Here is a 20,257-nt window from a genome sequence, read left to right as displayed (position 1 = left end):
TGGTGTTGCAAGAACTTTCCTTATGCATTAGAATTTATAAGTTTCATTTCTAAGAGACCCATGGTTCCTTCCAAGCCACGGTGGAGTGAACCTCAACACAACACAATTCTGTTGGGCTGGATTTGTCCAGAGGCTGGATCGTGGCCAAGCAGCAGTGATGTGGCAAGATCAAGGGAGGCGAAGAGGAGGCAGTGTGAGGTGGAGGGGAAAGTAGGAGATGCTAAAACAGGAGATCTGGGTTCCAGGTCTGGTCTTGCACTATTTCAAGTTATGGCCTTGAACCAATCACATGAAACTACACTCTGGGCCTCAATTTCCCCATATGTCTTAAATAAGAAATGTTTCAAATCTGCACAGGAGCCATTTTCAAACAGGACAGAAGAGAACAGCTGAGAAACAACAGAAAAGGGAAGGTCAGCCCACAAGTAATGAGTAGAGGCTTCAGGTCAAAGGGACAAAGAGGCAGAGTCACATATGGCTACTTAGGAGTAGCAAGTATGGAAAGAACATTTTGTTGGACACTAGGCCCAAACAAGAGACTAAAATCCTTGTCAGAAGAGCCATGCGCTTAGCTAAATCTGTTCCTCAAATAAACATTCCTTTATAAACATTAAATTTACTTTCATAGGGGAAAAAAAAACCAAAATAAATCCTATCCTTTTGCAGCTTGAGGTTTGAGTCAGATAGTCTTGGACTCAGAACCCTTACTCAAAACCTCACTAATTGTATCCTCTGGGGTAGGTTACTTTACCTTTTGAGCCTCAGCTTCCACACCTGTAGAGAGCATGGTAACACAGCCATAGAGAAGAGTCATGCAAATTACACGCCACCCCCATGTCAGTGTCTGTGCGGTGCCTGCTTCAGCGTGAGCACCATGATTTCCATTAGTCCCCTCCCACCAGCCTCTTTTTGGCCTTTGCCTTTGTTTGCTTCATGTTTCCACCTCTTCTGTTGCCCCTCCACATCGTGAGGGAAAAGGGAAGTCTCTGATCTCTCTATCTGGAAGGTTGCAGAAGCATTTTCCTACTTCAGTGAAGTAGGATCATACAAAATTTATATTCAACAGTATCAGCAGATTTTTTTCCATCAGTATTTCCTTTTTAATTTCAGCTTTATCTGAATTTTAGTAGCACAAAGAATTTACTTTTGTTCTTTTAATGAGCAACCAGAACATGAAAAATAGAAATTTGAATATAAGGTCTCAGCATTATATTTAACATGGCATTTAGACTGTGCCTATAGAGGTTACAGGTGTTATCTGGTGAGTAAATATGAATGCCATGTGCATATGTGTGTTTATACTCTTACGCATATGAACTAGGTATACAGCAAATATAAAAATTCATAAGACCTAGATCTGACAACTCTGATCCTTTTCTCTCTGATTTTCACCACAGAAAACAATGAAACCAGAACTGATCTTCACATGAATCTTAATGAAACCTCACCTTTGACCCAAAAGCCAGAGAAGCAGGTACAGTACAGTATTGACTCTGCATGAGTATGAGACTGGGAATCAGGACTTCTGGGTGCTTGTCCCTGCTTCCTGTGTGCCCCTAGGTGAGATTCTTCACCTCTCTGGGCCTCATTTGCCTCATCAATTAAATGAGACAAGTAGCCTGTAAAATCGCAGAGGTTCCTTAACTCATAGACTTGGAATGTCTTAACTCAACTTGGACTGTTTTGTCTGGCTCTTCACGAGCATGAACAAGCTGAATAGGCCTTTCCCTGACGTCTGCAAAGCCCAAAAGGGAACAAGGAAACATGGAAAGGCATCCTCCACCGAAGCACTAAGACTTTGTGCCAATGGGCTCATTTTTTTTCCCCACTCCAATTCTCGTTCCTACTGGGGAAAGGAAAACAGCAACCCAGAAAAAAGCACAAGGATCCTGTGAAGAAAGGAGAAAAATGCTTTATCTGGATGGACTAAGATTATCTATTAGTGGTTCAAGGACATACGGTCACAAATGTTTATAAATTTGTCCCTTCCATTGAAACTTTGAGGCTGGGGCTGTCTTCAGGTTCACTCTAGAGAGACGACTCAGGGGGATTCCTAGCGCTTCGTGGGTCTCAGAGAAGCCGAGGCAGAAGCAGCACAGCCCAGGGCTCTCTCAGGTCTCTCCCTGCCGAGCGACAGCCTGGGGAGGGGGCCAGGAGGGGCACCAGCAAGGTCTCAATTTCTCCCTTATCTCCAACTTTCTGGCTTTCTCCTCTTCCCTCACACTCATTAAAAAACAAGAATAATAAAAGTAGTTTTGTTTGCCTGTGGGTGCCTAGCTGGGTTCTGAGGAAGGACATGAACTCTCACTGTTAGAACCCCAGGCCGGGGTCAGGCCTCCTCTGAGGTGACACACAGCTGAGTTGACCCTTCCTGCTACTGAGGAGCCACAGAACCAACATTTGCACATTTTTTTACATGCCTGCTTTGAAGACACCCCTTATCAAGGATCTAGAAAGTTTTCTTTTTCAAGAGAGTCCGTGACTGAGGACAGTATACTATGCTATGTTTCCATAATTCCACAACTCCAAGGCCTTGCCAGTACCTCATATTCTAAACACACTCCAAATTCACACAGCCCCCTGCGTGTATTTCTGGAGACCTCATATCACCTGCAATAAAAGAGTGGCTCAGTCATGTCAAATTAAGTCCGAGACTGAATTATTAACCTTGCAGTCAGAAAGAGGAACACCAGACCGACAGTCTTAAACTCTAATCCTGGGTTTCCCTTGCGAGGCCTGGCAAACCGGCTCTCTCTGAGCACTGCATGTGCCTCCTCTGTTGGGGGGGGGGTCCCCACCAGAACCAGTCGGTTTGCTCAAGGCACAGAATCTTATTTCCTTTAGAAAAGTAGCCCCTGAAAGGAAAGCCATTTGAGGAAACGTCTGGAAAACCCCCACCGACCCCCAAACGCAGAGAAAATGGGGAGGGTGGGGGAGGGGAGGTGTCTTCTGCGCCTCCCCCACCCCCTTACTTCTTGAGGCTAATGGCTTTTTATTAGATTAATCACCGACTTCAATTTTAACTACTTCCTCAAACTCCTCCATGTAAATGACTAATTTCATGTTTACTATAAAGCATCTGGAAAGGATTTAGAAACAAATTTCTGCCCCGCCGATTTCAGTTACGTACCTTGACGGGACACTGGCAAATCCAGCGGAGTCCTTCCACTGTCGCCTTCCCACTCTGAAGCAGGCTAGGATATCACACAAAACTGATCTTTATCAGCATCAGAGGTTTCTGCTCTTCGTTCCTTTCCATTAATTCCCTGCCGCCCCCCCCCCGTGACTCCCCTACCTCCCTTCCTTCACTGAGGTCTGACCGTGTCAGGAGTTCAGTCACACAAAGTACTTTTACTTTTTTATCAGTGTGCTAGCTGCGAGGAAACAAAACCCTACAGGTGGACTATTTTGGCATCACCATGCTTTAACGAGAAGTCCCATACCTCGATTTGGAAAACAGTTTCTGACGGGCGGGGAAGAGAGAAAGCCAGACGGTGCTTTGCAGACGTGACTGGGTTCCCGGATTTCCCCGGTTCTGGAAGCTGCCTCTGGTGCCCCCTGCTGGTCGGACTGAAAACCCTCCGCCGTGCGGTTGCGAAGCGGCGGGCGGCGCTGAGGCCCCGAGCGCGGAGGAATACGGCTCCGGCCTTCAGCGCACAAGGTGGCAACCGTGGGGCTAACTCCTGAGGCAGCCCTTCCACAGCCGGACGAGAACCAGGGCCTCGGCGGTAATCCACAAATAGACATCAGCAACTTCCTAAGAGTTGGAGGAGGGGGTTAAATTGGGGAGAGACGGGGAAAGAAACCTACAAGGGGAAATGTGGAGATGAAAAGAGAAATGAAAAAAGAAAAAGGAGACAAGCAGACATGTTTCAACTCCAAGCTCCCATTTCCTCTTTCAAATGAACTGCCTCCCCACTGTGAACGGAATCAAGTATTTATGAAGGCATTTTTTGCATATTAATAGCTGCATGTGGAGCGTTGCCAGTTCTGAAGTCCTAAAGGTATGGTGCCCTTTTTTAAATGCAGGTCCTTCAAACACCTCACAGAATCTGGTATTCTCCTTCACATATATTTTACTTTTTGCCTCATGGCTCCTCCTCAGGCCTTTCATTTGATTAAGCGAAATTAGTTCCTGGGATAAGGTCAGAGACCAAGTACTGCTCTTACCTGGGGGTGGCTGACATCAATCACTAGAGAAGCTTTTCCTCTTCCCCAGGGCCTCTCTGTGTAGAGGCCAAAGGTTGAGGGAGGTGACCAGCATCTAAAAAGAGTATGAAAATTCTAAATGAAAATTCTAACAGTAAGTGTTATCCTGTGCAGGGAGAAAGTAAAACTTAAAAAAAAAAAAAGTGAGAAAATAATTGCATTAACTACAATAGCATTATTATCTAAACTCAGTAAAGATCATATTCAATTTTAAAAGAAAAACATTGAAAGCCAGTTAGAAAAATAAGCAAAAGACATAAACAATTCATATCAAAAATAATAGAAAACACATAAGGAAACAATATTCATCCTGAGTAGCAATTTATATTCAAATTGAAGCAAACTGGAGATATCGTTTTATATATGAGATGTGTGCCTCCTCTCACATTTTTTAATGGTAACACCCAGCACTGCTGAGGTTTGGGTAAAACTGGTACACTTATACACTTCTGGTGGGTGGTAATTTGTTTCAGTCCACTTGTAAAGCAAGATGGCAGTATGACTTGTGAAATGTAAAAAAACATTCGTACCCATTGATTCAGTTATTTTTGACTTCTGGGAATGTATCGTAAGAAAATAATTTAACAGGAAAAAGAGTGAGTGAAGATGTCCATTGCAGCATTATCTATAATGGGAAAAATTGGAAACAGCCAGAGAAGTGATTAAGTTAATTGTGAGGAGTTTAATTCTGCTTTTAAAAAATGGTACTTTTTCATGCTAGAAACTGATTTAAGACAAAAGGTTTAACTCATGGTTTCCCAGCCTCAACACCATTGCCATATGAGGCCAGATATTCTTTGTTTTTGAGCTGTCGTGTGCATTCTAGGATGTTGAGCTACCCACTAGATACCAGTAGCACAACCCTCTTGTTTGTGACAATCAAAAATGTCTCCAGTCCTTGCCAGATGTCCCCTGAAGGGCAAAAGTCACACATACCCCTGACCCGCCCCTCTTTGAGAATCCTAATTTCATTTGAAAAGCGGAAATCAAAGTGATGTCAACTATGTAAAAAAATTAATGTATCTATAAAGAAAAAACTTGCAAATAATGCATGCAGTAAAGTGCAATCATGCTAATTTGACATTAGGGATGTTTGGGGTTGAGTTTTTCTGTTTTTATTTTGTCTTCCTGATTTTTCATTGTTTTTCTTTTTTTCTTTTCTTTTTTTTTTTTTTCCCCAAAACTCTCCCTGTAAGGAAGAAAAATGCATCATGAGGAGAGCTGGTTTTACTCAAGTCTGGCTTAAAATGATCAGGAGTCAGAGTAAACAGCAAATATACAGCAAGCTAAACAAGGGTCCACACCATAGTGTCATTATTTGTTAACTACTGTTAGTTAAAATTATTTACATTTATTCAGTTTTTGTTAGATGATTGGATAGGGCTATCAGAATTCTCCTTTTAAGGATTTCAACCCCCTTTTCAGTGTTTTATCCCTCTGATCCTCGACTTTCAGTGGCAACGAATTCACCTATTTTTCTGAAAAGTCTGGATTTCAAAGTATGAAACTCTCTAGTCCATCCAGATCCATCTATGTTAAGTTTGGGACGAGAGTGGCGCTGAGCCCACTGGCCTATGGAGTTGTCGGGGAAGAGAGGTTGTCAGTAAAGAGTATCAAAGTACAAGCTCAAACCTTAATTAGATTTCCCAAGAATCATTGTATCTCTTTGTTTAAAATAAGAAAGAAACCATCTCACCCATTTTCACGTTGTCAGTTTTGTCTCTTTGTTAGGGAGAGCAAACATCCCTTCTCACTTGCTTTATCTTGGGTTTTATTTTGTTGCTTTGTGGAGATTAGAACTTTGGTAGTGTCCTAAAAATCCTATTAAACAAGAATTATGTCCCTTTTTCCTATTTCACAAAGCCCCTTCTATTTTGACCTATATTATCTCTTGAGTTCAGGTTTCATGAGTTTACAGCAGTATAAATCTATTTTTGATCTTATGTGTCCTAAATTTACCTCTTTCGGATTTCAAAGAGTAGTCTGTAATTCTAGCACGCTAAGGATTTCGCTTGAATAAACCTATGTTTACCCCATCTGTTTCCTTGGTGGTTTCACAGATGGTGTTCATATCCCATTTCAGCCTTCCTCTTTCAGGAGGAAAAAAAGAACACCTGTAGACACACTAAGTTTTTGTGCAAGCGTACAAAGGTAACCTTTTGTTTCAGTGTCCTTCTGAACCATACCCTGCCTTTTGTCGAACTTTTTAGCTGTTAATCTAAGAGTACATAGTTCCTGGCACATGGTAGCCAGGAAGAAAAGAAAAAAGAAGAAAAATTGACAGATAAATCTCTTATTGACATTAAGGTCCATGTCCTGGATAGAAAAAGCCCATAATCCTCTAAGCAGAATTTGAAGATTGCATTTGTTTTATTTCCAGTGAAATGATATGGGAGTTAAGCTGATCTTTCAGTAACAACTCACACCATCCCCAGGTACTTCCTGCTGTTGGTTGTCATGATGTGGTATTTCACTCTCTGCAAAAGCTTTGGGTCCTGTGCAGATTGGAGATGTCACTAAGCATCCTTCTTGGAAGTCTTTTTGAGGCTAACAAGTGAGATCGGCTAGCAGGGATGCCTGGGAGAATTAACTGTCTGCATGTCCCCATAGAGAGCAGGACCCTTTACTCCCCACCTTCTGTTTCTCATTTCTAAAGGCATGGCACAGCGTTTCCCCACCCCCGCCCCTCTTCTTTCCCTCCCCCTTTCTCTCTCCCTGGTTTTGTAAATAGCTTTGGTTGGGGAACTTGATTCAAAGGTTTTTTTGAAGATCTAAGCAAACCTCATCTTCTGGTTCAAACTTACCCACAGGATTACTTTGTCAGCCCAAAAACTCCATTGACAATTTAAGGATAATTTACTGAGAGGGATTTGTGTTTAATTACAAAATTGAGGCTTTTATTTGTTGAATTTTCACTGTGACTATGATTTATTCCAGTAAGTCTGTGTTTATTGATCTGTTGGCTGCTAGTTCTAACCAGACACATGATATGTGCCTAATTTCTTTTTCTTTTTTAGTTTCATTATGGAAAACTTCAAATGCATGCAAAAATAGAGAAAATAGAATAATGAACCTCCATGTACCTATCATAAGCTTCAACAATTATCCCTCCATTATCTTGAGAGGGTTTTTTTAAATGGTAATAACAGCCAATGTTTTTGAGGTTTCTACTATGTTTAGGGTTTAGGACTATCTCCCTTAATCCTTACAACATCCTTAGGAGGTAAGTACAGTTATTGTCCCCATTTTACCTACGAGCAAAAAGATGTCATGACATACAGGACCACATTCAGCATGTGATCTGCACTTGCCAAAAAGCCTACTGGTTTGGGAATCCCACAGAGCTGCTTTTAGATCCCAGCTTCTTCCATATTGACTGTGTGGCTTCAGGCAGGTTATTTAACTTCTCTGAGCTCAACTTCCTTGTCTGCCAGGGGTAAGGCTATTTCCCTCATGGGGTCAGGACAAGTTTTAGATGAAACAACATATGAGAAAGGATTAGCACAATGCTTGTCACTAGGCAATCTCAGTAATTTACAATAGTAGTTATTATTCTATTCCCTCGCTTGAAAACTATTATAAAACAGAACTTGGAACTTGTATACAATCTCAGTGTTCAGATGTAGAAAAGGAGAAGCTTGAATGGCAGGAATAACTTAAAGAACTATGAGCCAATCGACCTACCATTTCCACCCCCAACCCCCCTCATCCCCCAAGCTCAGACACGCACACCCCAAATATCCTCCATGCTGTCTGGAATTTTGTTTCCCTACTCTATGTAATTCTACCTATTACAGATTCTTTGGGTTTCTCACATCTCATTGTGCCCTGCACCTAAGAGAGCACAGTTGAAGGTCTGGGTGGCGGGGTGAGAGGCAGAGAATTTGGTAGCAGGGAACACTGTATCCTGCAGGGCCCCAAACCCCACAGCACATGGTTGCCCAGGAACACAGAGGGCAGAGGACAGGTGGGCAATGGAGGGGAAGGGGGCAGGAAAGAAAAGGAAAGGACGTCTTTCTTTTTCCAGCCCTCTGCTGTCACAGCATCACCAGAACTAGTTCAGCTCCTTAGCCCAGCTAAATTATGGGTGAAATAGGTTTTTACAAGCCAGTGTAGGAATCAAAGCACTACGGGCAGCATTTCTTTTTCTAGTGAAAATTTCACTTTTCACAATGAAATCAGTTTATAAATTGAAATTCCCTGTCTCTCAGTTGTTAGATTGGAAAAGTCACACCAGAGCCAATGTAAATATGGAAGGCACACAGTTTGGGGTTCAAGTTTGGAGTTAGAAGAAGTTAAGGACCGGTTCAGGTTTCCCACCCTGCACCCACCAGGTCCCACCTCCACATCTAAAATAGGACACTTCATCTCTCAGATACAGGCAGAATTCCAGCCTGAATGCAGCCAGACACCCCCTCACAGAAAAAACTAGTTTCTATGTCCCCTGGGGCAGAAAAGATACCTATTTTGGCTTAAAATTGTTCTCCTCCAGCTCCTGCTAAGCCAAATAAACAATAATTCTGTTGTGTCAACAAAGCGCTTAATTAAACTGAGGACAATATCAGTTAGAACTCACGGATAAGATTTACTTCCAGATAGGAGAAGCCCTGGAATTAAAGCGTCCTGGGTTTCATTATCCAAAAGCTCCCTGAGGAGAACACTGAGGTAGAAAAACTGAGGCACAGAAAGCTCAGTGACTTGCGAAGTCACCAAGTGAGTCTGTCACAGAGCTAAGACTGGAGGTTACTGTGTTTGTCTTCCTGGTCTGGTGTTTGCTAGCTACTGGACTCACTTGCTAAATGCTTAGGAGGATGTAGAGTTGAGGTGTAAAATAGTGGATGGAGACTAAAATTCATGCCAGGAGGGGGACCAGAAAGCTCTTCTCAGGCTTCCAACCAAATTGTGTCTCTTTGTGGAGCCCTTCTAAAACTGTCCACTCGGCCCATTTCACCAGCACCAAATTGCCTTCAGAACATAAAAAGTGGGCCAGGATGTCAGGTGGCCAAGATGAGCAGGAGGAACACAGGTGATGGGCACATGGACCACTGGGCAGACTTGTGGGCAGAACCACACTGTGGTCTGTGGTCCTGTCTGCTCCTCAGAAAGAGGACGTGCAGGCCTGCCAGGTTGTTGAACTGGAATCCTGGTGTTGTATCTGGCCTCCTAAAGACTAAAGGTCTCCTCCTCCTCCAGGCCAGGAAGAGCTAGGCAGAGACAAGATCTCAGAGTGGGTGGCAGAGACAAGTTCTCAGAGTGGGTAGCCGAGTGGCCAGCCTTGCCCAGGCTGGGTCCCCTCCCCTTTAACCTGAGTTAATAGTGTATACAGAGCCTCGGGCCCACTCAGATCCCTCCCCAGGCAGCTCAGTCACAGGGAGCCCAGCAGAGTTCCCTGCCCTCCTCAGCTATCTCCCCATTCCTACTGCCCATTTTCAGTTCCACAGGCTGCCAAGGGCAAGAAATAACAGGGCCTGAGAAGGCCAAGCAGGGGGGGACTTGCCTGGCCCTTCAGCCCACAGCTCCAGACAGGAGTACCTTTTCCAGGATTTGGTCCCCACCCCCAGTGACTTATCCATCCATCCCCACTGGGATTCAGAGCCACCCCCCCACCCCCACCTTCCAGGGAAGTCAGAGACAGACTCTCAGCCAAGGAGGGGGCCTGGTGGTCCAAAGGAGTGACTGACTCTTTTCCTTTTGTTTGCTCACAGGAGGGGACAAACGCCCTGTGTGCACAGAGGTTTGATGTGACAACTTGATAGACCACATAAGGGTTTCAGCAAAGGCCTCCCGACCCCGCTCTCCATGCATTAAGATAATGGTGGGGTGTGTAGCACGTTTCAGATCTTGGCTACAAAGGCCCTCCTTCCTTCTATTTTCCTCCTCCGGCTTTGCCCACAGGTTCCCAGAGACTCTTGGCAGCTCGCTCTCAGGCAGAATGAAGTTGTGAGCTGCGTGGGAGGCAGTTAGGCAGCAAGAGTGTTGCAGCCTCCTTAATGAGGGACAATAGCTCTTCTTGGAGCCATGAAGCCGCAGCTACAGAGATGGGGAACCCCACTTAGAAAGGAGTGGGAGAAGTAAAGAGATGCCTGCGGGGCAGATCTGTATCTGTGGTGGTTCTGTGGGACCCACTGGTAGAGATCTAGCTGGTCAGGTGTAGAATCTCCTTTCCTTCTTAAGGTGAGACGTTCCAGTGGCTGTAGAACCAACCCTTGGTAGTGACCCTGCAAAACACATGAGTTGAAAGGAGGAGGAAAAATTATTGGAGAGAAGGATTTCTTGAATTTGTAGCTCAGATATTATAATCCAAGAATATGAAAGGAAATATTTATTTTGTTTAATGGACATCATCTGTAGGTTTTTTGACATTATATATGTGTGCAAATGGGTATTTGTACACAGTGATAGCTCTCGTTTGTTCTGGCTTTCAGCTGAATCACATTATGTTTACAGCAAGATAATAATCCTGGATTTTCCATGGCTCAGTCTGTCAGAGTATAAGATTAGCTCTTGAATTCATTAACAGTCATCGCCTTTTAAATGTCAGATAACTTTTTAAATGCCAAGTGCTTACACAACAGCTTCTGTGCAATTCAAATCAGCTTTACCAAATTAACTCATTAATCTTTATTGTTTCATTTACTGAAGAGAAAGGCTCCCAGGTGTTTTTAGCAGAACATAAAAATATTCGAGTATTTACAGTACAATATAAGTGAAGGAAAGTGTTTTGATTTTCTACTAAACATTTCACCCTTCCATCAGTTTTGTAATCATTCCCACTGACGTGTACATGTAAGAGACAAAAAAAAACTTCAGTCATCTCTGCTTTCTTCTACTTGCTCCACTTTCCTTTTCTTTCTCCTCAGGTTTTCTTCTCCCATCTGCACCCTGAGACCTTGACCCCCCTTTACTATTTATTCTGCCATCCTTAAGAGCTACAAGTGTCGATGATGATGACTGTACCACCCAGAAAACAGAGGGGTGCCCCACAGGGGGAGGGATGGAGTCTGAAGGCTGGAGGCAGAACTGGCCTAGAAGTCAGGGTATTCTACTTTCCTTTCCAGAGAACCCCCCTGAATAATCAGATGCGGGCTACACTGACTGCTAAACATAGATCCGCCCAGGGCTGGCTCCTTCTTGTCACCCAGTTCTCTGCTCACATGTCACTTCCTCAGAGAGGTCTCCCCTAATCACCCAAAGGCAAACCCCACCCCCTCCCTCATCAACCTCCTTCCGCTCACTATTTCCTTGTCTTCGTAGATTTACCACTATATCAATCATCCTGCTTATTTATGTGTGTGTTTGTCCAACTAACACAGTATCACCCAATAAATATCGGCAAATGAAAAGCCACCCCGAAGCATGGCTTTCTTTCCTGGTTTCAACGTTCTGACTTTTTCTCCTTTACCACTGCCTCCCAGAATCCTCTTAATGTATTTAATCTTCTTTCCTTTCAGTATCATTTATTTGTTGGAACACTGGAACATAACAAGCAAACACAGTACTGCACGTTCCAGTGACTTTAGACCCTTCACTGAAACCATTCCATCAAGCTAGAATCGATGGCCCCTGAACATTAGGGAGATAAGCCGTACTGTCAAGAAAATTGTTTTATCAAAAGATTTATAGGTCAAGTGACTTGGAAGGACTTTTCTCAAAGCCTCTTGACTCCCCAGTCTTTAATCTGAGCCCCACAAAAGGAGTTAAAGCAATTCCAGCCGTTGGAACTAGTCTTGGCTGGGCTTTTGTCCTCCAGCCTAACACAAAATCTCCTCTTGGAGATGATGGAGAAACTTCCCTCAAATCAGTATGGTCTGATTTCTATTATTCCACCCAGTGATTCATGCATGATTTTGGAAGCTAGAGAGCTTGAAATGCTGTCTGATTCTTGCTTGGACCAAATGCTTTTATTTGATCTGGAGACAGGGAGGGGAGCTCTCACTCTGAAAAGCTAATCAGATATAGGGCTAAGATGACAAAAAAAAATTTGGATATGTAGTTGTCCAGAAAAATCTTTATCTCTAGCCACATTTCAAAACATAGGAAAAGGGTGTGGGTGTTCATCAGAAGGATGGCTGCCTGTGGGGACCCACCAACTGCCAATTCACCATTAATACTTAAAAGTAGTAGAAATGTTACGGGAGGGAGAATTATGCCTAGAGAGACAGCCACGTGAGAGTTAGCCTCCTAGAAAATATGGAAATGATCAAATCCACACCCAGGGTGATCTCATGGCACATTAATGTATGTGACCCCAGCAAACCAGCCCTGAAAAATAACTAGTAACTTTCCTCTTTGGAAATGAGGAGCCAGCACTACGCAGAGACAGACAGGAGGTCAACATGTGCTTCCTGGAAAGGCGTCTTTCTGGCCCTCCCCATTTTAACTGAGTTGGGCCATAACATGTAGCTTGCCCCCAGCGTGATCATTACTCTTTTGTTCAGCAAATATGTATCAAATGTGGATTCATCTCCAGACCTATGTCCAGCACTGCAGTTCCATGGGAACAAGACAGTCATGGTTCCTGCCCTCATGGAGCTTACAGTCTCACGGGGAGGAAAGGTGGCCATACAAGTGTGAGTGTCACCTCAGGCAGCGGTGGGAAGTGCTCAGTTCCCTGGGGAGTCATGGGAGGCACAGACCTGAAGGATGAGGAGAGTTAGAAGGGAGGGGTGTGTTCCCAGGAGAGGGACAGGCTGTGGGACAGCCTTGCTCCAGGAACTGATGGCAGTCCTCTGCACTTGCTCTTCCCACAGTCAGCCCCACAGAAACTCCCCTCACCTTCTTCAGAGCTTCACTCTACATCACTTTCTTGCAGGGGGTAGGGGTGTCGGTGGGGGGTGCCTTCCTTGTCTGCTTAAAATTGCAGCCTTCACCATCATCCCCAGCTACTCACCACTCCCTCTCTGCCTTATTTTTCTTTATATCATGAATCACCTTCAAACATAACTTATGTTCCACTTGTTTCCTTATTATCTCTTCCCTCTCAGCAGGACGTATGTGCAGTCTTCCTGAGAGTGAAGACTTCTATATGCTTCTTGCACTGCCATGTATCTCCTCTGCCAGGCATAGAGCAAGCACTCAATAAATATTTGCTGGATGACTCAGTGAGGCAGGAAAGATAGTCCAGAGCCAGGCAGGAAGGGTCTTGTAAACCTTTTAAACAGGTTGGCCTTCATCCTGCGAGTAAGGGCCTTTGAAGGCTTTAAGCAGGAGAATGATGTGGTCCGGTCTGCATCCTGGAAGTATCATCCAGGCTGCAGCAAAGGCACGGGCTGGAAAGCCACTGCAGATTGTACTTGGTGGTGCCCTGAGGCATCCCCATCTGCAGATTGTGGAGACAAGGGATCGGAGAGCCCCCAGGGGCTCCCAGTCTCCTCTGGCAGCCCACTCTTACTTCCCTCTCTGCTGGATTTGTTCAAGTACCTCTTTCTAACACATCAAATACATTTTAAACTTGGAAATAAACTAGAATCTTGATATAACTTTGTTTGCTGCAAGGCAGATTTGATAACCGTTCGTGGAAGCTGTCGAAGTATCAAAAAGATATCGTTAAAAAAGGAGTTTGGGACAGTCCATGATTTCAGCTCTGCCGTTTACCAGCTGTATGGCTTTGGGCAAGTTACTTAACCTCACAGAACTTCCAGTTTCTCATCTATGAAATAAGAATAACAATACCTGCCTCAAGGGTTTGTGGCGGGGATTAAATAAAATGATTACAATCCTGGAACACAGTAAGGTCCCTTTTCCCAGTTTCCCATTACACCGACCCCAGGTATGAATTAATAACTGGTCTCAGGTTATTCTCTATACGCATGGGTCCCCTGTGTCTTCCATGGTAAAAATAGGTGTTACTATTAGTGTTCCCACGATGAAGAATTGCTTTCTATAAATATTTGGGGATTTGGACTAGCTCTTGTCGCACTGTATATCATTCCTATGAAAGCTGGGCTTTCTGCTTCTCTTCACAGGGAGCCCAGCAGTCCTCGGAGGCAGCAGCTCAGAAGACAGGAGAGCCTCAAAGTTGTATAAATAAAGGGCTGATATGTTCAAACAGAAAAGAATTTTACACGCGAAAGCTGCACATCGACATGACGCCGTTCCTGAAGGTGATCTCACACTGAGAAGACGAGGGGCTTTATAGACACATACACAGGAATTCCAGTTAATACACTTCTGCATGGTACAAAAACAGCTTCAGAAGTCCCTCAGAGTTCCTGCTTCATCAGAAGGGACAGAAAATAGGCAGTTTGTAGCAGATGAAGAAAGAACAAATTAGGACAGTAATCACAGGCAGCCATCGGGGACGAATCGGTTGGGTGTCTGGCTTGGGTGGTGGAGGACAGGGAACAGAGAGGAGAAAGGATAACCTTGAACCACTTATAAAACGGGCAAATATAGTTCATTTTATATTGACAGTAGCTAAAATAGCTGTTAGTGTTTTACCAGCGTAACTTGCTGCTGTAAGAAGACTGATTCTTGAGGTAACTAGAAGGCAACTGCAAATCCTCTATTGTCTAGGAGTTCATCACTCTCCCAAGCTCTGCTTCGCATCCAGTTAAGGGTGCTGAGAGTTCCTGTTGGGGGATGGCATTTTCCGTCCTTGCAACACTGACTCCCGCCCCAGCATCTAACACAGCATCTGGCACATGGAAGGCACTTACTAAATGTTCCATAAATGGACTCCCCTTTTCATCCCACAGCCCTCTGGCTTCAGGCCCTCTTCCTCTCCATTCTTTGCTCCCCTCAGAGGTGAATGAACTAGAAATAAATGACCATGGAGTAAAAGAAACTGATCAGAAACAAAGCAAGTCTTGGCATGGAAGGATCTCAGATCCCTCACACTACCCCAGAGCACAACATCCCAGGCCTTTGATAAGAAGAGACAAGGAAAGGCAGAAACAGAGAAGAGACCAAACACTCCTGGGGCTCATGATGGTGGCACTAGCTAGTGCTGTAGACTTGCAGGGACTTCCAAGCTCATGTGGGTCACCCTCCTAACCTCAGCTGATCCGGAGTTCTTAGGTTACATCCCAGTCCCAGCTCTGCAAGGTGGGACTTTGATCAAGAGTTATGTATTTGTCCTAAATCTGTCTCTCTCCATGGCTGAGCTCTGCTTTCCTGTTTCCTCTTAGACAGACTCTTTCCCCATGGGAATGAGATAGCCACCAGCTTCTATTCTCTAGATCACTGACCCAAATGGGGTCACGTGGCCATGGGCAATTGAATCACCATAGGCAGGGGAATGGAATACACTGATTTTCCCAGCCTGGAGCCACAGGAACTAAGAGTGTGGAGGGGGAGAAGTGTCTCAAAAAGGAAAAATTAAAAATAGAATAGAGAGGATGATTCTGGGCAGCAAAACAAAAGGGTTTTTTGCTACAAAAGTTCAAAATAATTAATTTGATTCATTACTCACTGTATTAGTTTGCTAGGGCCACCACAACAATGTAGCACAGACTGGGTGGCTTACACTACAGAAATTTATTTTCTCACAATTCTGGAGGCTTGAAGTCCAAGGTCAAGGTGTCAGCAGAATTGATTTCTTCTGGGGCCTTTCTCATTGGCTTGTAGAGAGCCATCTTCTCCATGTGTCTTCACATGGTCTTCCCTCTATGTCTGTGTCCTAATCCCTTCTTCTTATAAGGACACCAGTCATATTGGATTAGGACCCACCCTAATGACTTCAGTTTACCTCTTTAAAAAGCCTAGCTCCAAATACAGTCACATTCTGGGGTACTGAGGGTGGACTTCATATGACTTTTGGAGGAACACAATTCACCCTAAAACACTTAGATTACTGAAACGATCCTTTTTTTTTACCCCTTGACAACAGTTTAGTTCTTCCCTTAGGGCTTGAAGAATTATGGTTTGTACTTCCTGGGATGAGATACCATTATCATCACCATTCACTCAACCCCTGATGAGCACCTAGTAACTGCTCTGTGTTTGGCACTTCCTGGACATCTGAGATACGTCAGCACACAAAACAGACTGAGATCCTTGTCCTGCTCCAGGCAACACGTACAGTATATTAGGTTGATAATTGCTACGGAAATGAGATAAGAACATATTTATGGAGCCTCTAGAAGCAGCAAGTGAGGAATTTTACAGTAAGTTTTTTTTTGTATATTTAGTGTCCACAATGCTTTAGTGTTATATGTTTTTGTTCAGCAATTTTGGCACCATATTATAGAAGGATTGGGATGTAACCTAAGAACTCCGGATCAGCTGAGATTAGGAGGGTGACCCACATGAGCTTGGAAGTCCCTGCAAGTCTACAGCACTAGCTAGTGCCACCATCATGAGCCCCACGAGTGTTTGGTCTCTTCTCTGTTTCTGCCTTTCCTTGTCTCTTCTTATCAAAGGCCTGGGATGTTGTGCTCTGGGGTAGTGTGAGGGATCTGAGATCCTTCCATGCCAAGACTTGCTTTGTCATCCCTAAAGCCCACTTTCCAGTCCACTCTTTTCAAGACTTTGTAACTCGGCCTGCTTCTTCATGAGACTCACAGGGACACACTCGGCTTTCTGACTCCCAGACCAGTTCTTGCTCCAAAGACCCCATCTTTTCTTGTAGATGTTCAGTGCTACCAGCTCTCCCTAAATAAACCTTCTTGTTGATGTGGTAGCTCCTGGATTCTTAGGGATTGCCTTATGGAAAGACACAAATCTCAGGCTTGTACAGTAAAGGATGGAGAGTTCAAACCAAGAAGGGCACACAGGCCGTCCAAGTGAGTCTACATGTTTCATTTGTGCATTTCCTGCCTGGTCACAGGACAGCTCATTCATTTTTACTTGGTGCGTGTACGAAGCATTGTACATTTCAGGGGATAGGATAGGAAATAAAAATATTGAAAAGGGAAACAGAAAGAGATATAAATAATCACAATTGCTAACATTACTGAACACTTGCTCTGTGCTAGGCTCTAAGTTTTACATTTAAGAACTGATTTAACTCACAAAACTAACCTAAGAAGTAGGTAACATTACCCATTTTACAGATGAGAAAAATAAAGCATCAAGAAGTAAAATAACCTCCTGAATGTCATACAGTTGGCATATAGCAGAAACAAGATTCAAAGTCAGGCCGCCCAGCTCCAGAGCCCATGTTTTCAACCATCTGCTATAAAGCTTCCCTGCAGACTCCAGCCGAGTCCTATCCAGTCAAAGGCTCTGCCTGCCAGGTTAGCTAAGCATCCAGCACAGCTCCTGGAAAATTCCATCCCTGAGCACTCATCCAGTCTGCTGTAGGAAGATCTTCTGACCCTACAGGATTCTGCCCTTCCCTTTAGACAGCATATGTGGAGCACCCACTGTGCATCAGACACTGTGCTAGGCACTGAGAATGCAGAGATGAGTCATCTCCACCCCTGGCCTTCCAAGGAGCCTATAATCTAAGAGGAAGATAAACACAGAAGCCGATATCAGCACAGTATTGTAGCAGAGGCAGGCCCGGGTTGCTATGGGAGAGACTCATTCATTTCTGTTATTACACACGGAATCCTCCTCCAGTTTAAGAACCTCTTTATAGCACTATTAGCTAACCTGTTATCAGGCTTCGATTTGGGGAAAAATGAGTGATCCAGAGTACATCTGGGTTCACATAAATATTGAACCATGTTTTTTTAAAAATCCGTTTTTGAAAAAGAAATGGTAATTGATGAATAAATTAGGATAGAGATTTGATTTTTTTTTCCCAGGAACTTTAATAAATTATCAGGGTTAGGTCGTGGTAGTGGGGAAGAAAATAGCAATAATGCCAATTAGTGCCAGATACAGAATTGAATATGCGTGTACTCAACATTGACATCAAAGGGTATGTGTGTTATGCCCAGAAGATGTGAAGAATGAGAAATAAGCTTCCGCCTCACAGTCATCACACAGGCAGTTATCACTTGGTGCCCTCAAAGAGGGCAGGGGAACCTGCCTGAAATCAAGTACTTTGAACAGTCCTTTCCCACCGCCCTCAGTTCAGGGCTGGTCCTGAGTTTTACTTATGCAGGCAGGTGCGCACATCCCACCAAGCAGAGGTTGGCTGTCACTGCCACTGAATCCTGTGGTTGTGTGTGGGAGAGGTAGCATGGATTTCAGTGAGCGGAAGTAACAGGGAAAAAATGTTTGGCTCAAAACGTGTCCAAAGATGGAGCAGGCCCCACAGGAGGCAAGTTTTGGTGCCTAGACTCATTGAAATCTGTTTGTTTTTTTTAATTGAAGTATAGTTGATTTACAACGTTGTGTGGTGAACAGCATAGTGATTCAGTTATATATATATATATTCTTTTTCATTATAGGTTATTTCAAGATAATGGATATAATTCCCTGTGCTATACAATAAATCCTTGTTGCTTATCTATTTTATATATAGTAGTTTGTATCTGCTAATCCCAAACTCCTAATTTATCCCTCCTCACCCTCTTTCTCTTTGGTAACCATAAGTTTGTTTTCTATGTCTGTGAGTCTTTTTCTGTTTTGTAAGTAAGTTCATTTGTGTCATTTCTTTTAGATCCTACATATAAGTGATATCATATGATATTTGTCTTTCTCTGTCTGACTTACTTCATTTGGTATTATAATCTCTAGGTCCACCCATGTTGCTGCAAATGGCATTATTTCATTCTTTTTTATGGCTGAGTAATATTCCATTGTATCTTCTTTATCCAGTCATCTGTCGATGGACATTTAAGTTGCCCCCATGTATTGGCTATTGTAAATAATGCTGCTATGAACACTGTGGTGCATGTATCTTTTCCAATTGGAGTTTTCTCTGGATATATGCCCAGGAGTGGGATTGCTGTATCATAGGGCAACTATTTTCCATTTTTTAAGGAATCTCCATTCTGTTCTTCATAGTGGCTGCACCAATTTACATTCCCACCAACAGTATAGAATAGAAGGGTTCCCTTTTCTCCACACCCTCTCTGGTACTTTTCATTTGTGGAGTTTTGAATGATGGCCATTCTGACTGGTGTGAGGTGAAAGCTCATTGTAGTTTTGATTTGCATTTCTCTGATAGTGATAGTGAGCATCTTTTCGTGTGTCTATTGGCCATCTGGATGTCTTCATTGGAGAAATGCCTATTTAGGTCTTCTGTCCATTTTTTGATTGGGTTGTTTGTTTTTTGGTTTGGGGAGTTTTTTGTTATTGAATTGTATTAACTATTCATATATTCTAGAAGTTAAGCCCTTGTCAGTCTCATCATTTGCAAATATTTTCTCCCAGTCTGCAGGCTGTCTTTTCATTTTGTTTATGGTTTCCTTTGCTGTGCAAAATCTTTTAAGTTTAATTAGGTCCCATCTGTTTATGAAATTTGTTTTGTTGACCACTGGCAGGAGAGTTGTAGAGGAATCACAAGCCGGTTTCGAGATGCAGTGATTCCAGGACACTTGAATGATACTTTTGCCAGGAAAAATATTCAGGGCATTGAGTCTGTTACAGTTACCAAAGAAAGAAGCCCCGGATTAAGTGGACTATTACCAATATTAAAGTATCTGACCAGTAGTTGGGAAGCTCTGGGTTTTCTTTAACTTTGAGTGACCTTGTAATGCTTCCAGGACTTGGCTTCCTTTTTAGTAAAATGGAGATAATGATGCTGGGACCTCCATACCTGCCTGTCAACCGTAAGGTGAAAATTACACGAAATAATAATCTTCAAAGACTGTTCACATCTATAAAGTATTCTATTTATGAAGGAGAAAGGAAGAAACATTCATTGATCCCTGCTGAGGGCCAGGCCTCTCACATATGAATTCTTGTTTAATTTTCCCAACCCCCTTCCTGTTAAGTGTGAAGTTTCCCACTGTGCAGATGAGGAAACTGAGGATAGGCCAGATGAGATGACAAATGGTGACGTGCCTGGCAGCAAGGCGAGCTAGGATTCAAAGCCATCAAACCCACAATACCTGATATTGATGAGGTCTATCTTTTTCGTTCCTGAGAAAAATTTACTTGTACATCTTTGTTCTGGCTTCAGAACCCTGGAGAGGAGCTGACACTTAATAAAATAATAATATATTTTAATCTTAACAACACAAGATACCTTATGATTTTCATAAGT

The 20,257-nt window shown here is 43.4% G+C and overlaps 1 protein-coding gene and 1 long non-coding RNA gene across 8 annotated transcripts in view; one reads left to right on the top strand and one right to left on the bottom strand.

Moving 5' to 3' along the window:
• Nucleotides 1-3,565, bottom strand: part of LOC140696445 (uncharacterized) — a 198,439-nt gene extending 194,874 nt beyond the window's left edge. For 3 of the 5 annotated variants that reach the window (XR_012072792.1, XR_012072796.1, XR_012072794.1), the window contains exon 1: nucleotides 3,444-3,565. This is a non-coding gene — a long non-coding RNA (uncharacterized lncRNA). Of the gene's footprint in view, nucleotides 1-3,130; nucleotides 3,195-3,443 lie in introns of all 5 variants that reach the window. The other 2 variants (XR_012072795.1, XR_012072793.1) reach the window with 1 other exon arrangement.
• KIAA2012 (KIAA2012 ortholog) overlaps nucleotides 1-20,257 on the top strand; it is a 109,664-nt gene that overhangs the window by 49,843 nt on the left and 39,564 nt on the right. For all 3 annotated transcript variants that reach the window (XM_072961458.1, XM_072961457.1, XM_072961456.1), the window contains 2 exons: nucleotides 1,398-1,474; nucleotides 14,175-14,312. In XM_072961458.1, coding sequence (XP_072817559.1) covers nucleotides 1,398-1,474; nucleotides 14,175-14,312 — 215 coding nt within the window. The remainder of the gene's footprint in view (nucleotides 1-1,397; nucleotides 1,475-14,174; nucleotides 14,313-20,257) is intronic.

Source organism: Vicugna pacos, chromosome 5, assembly GCF_048564905.1.
Source record: "Vicugna pacos chromosome 5, VicPac4, whole genome shotgun sequence".
Lineage (NCBI taxonomy): Eukaryota > Metazoa > Chordata > Mammalia > Artiodactyla > Camelidae > Vicugna > Vicugna pacos.
Note: the sequence above shows the minus strand (reverse complement) of the source record. Positions and strands in the feature narration are given on the sequence as shown.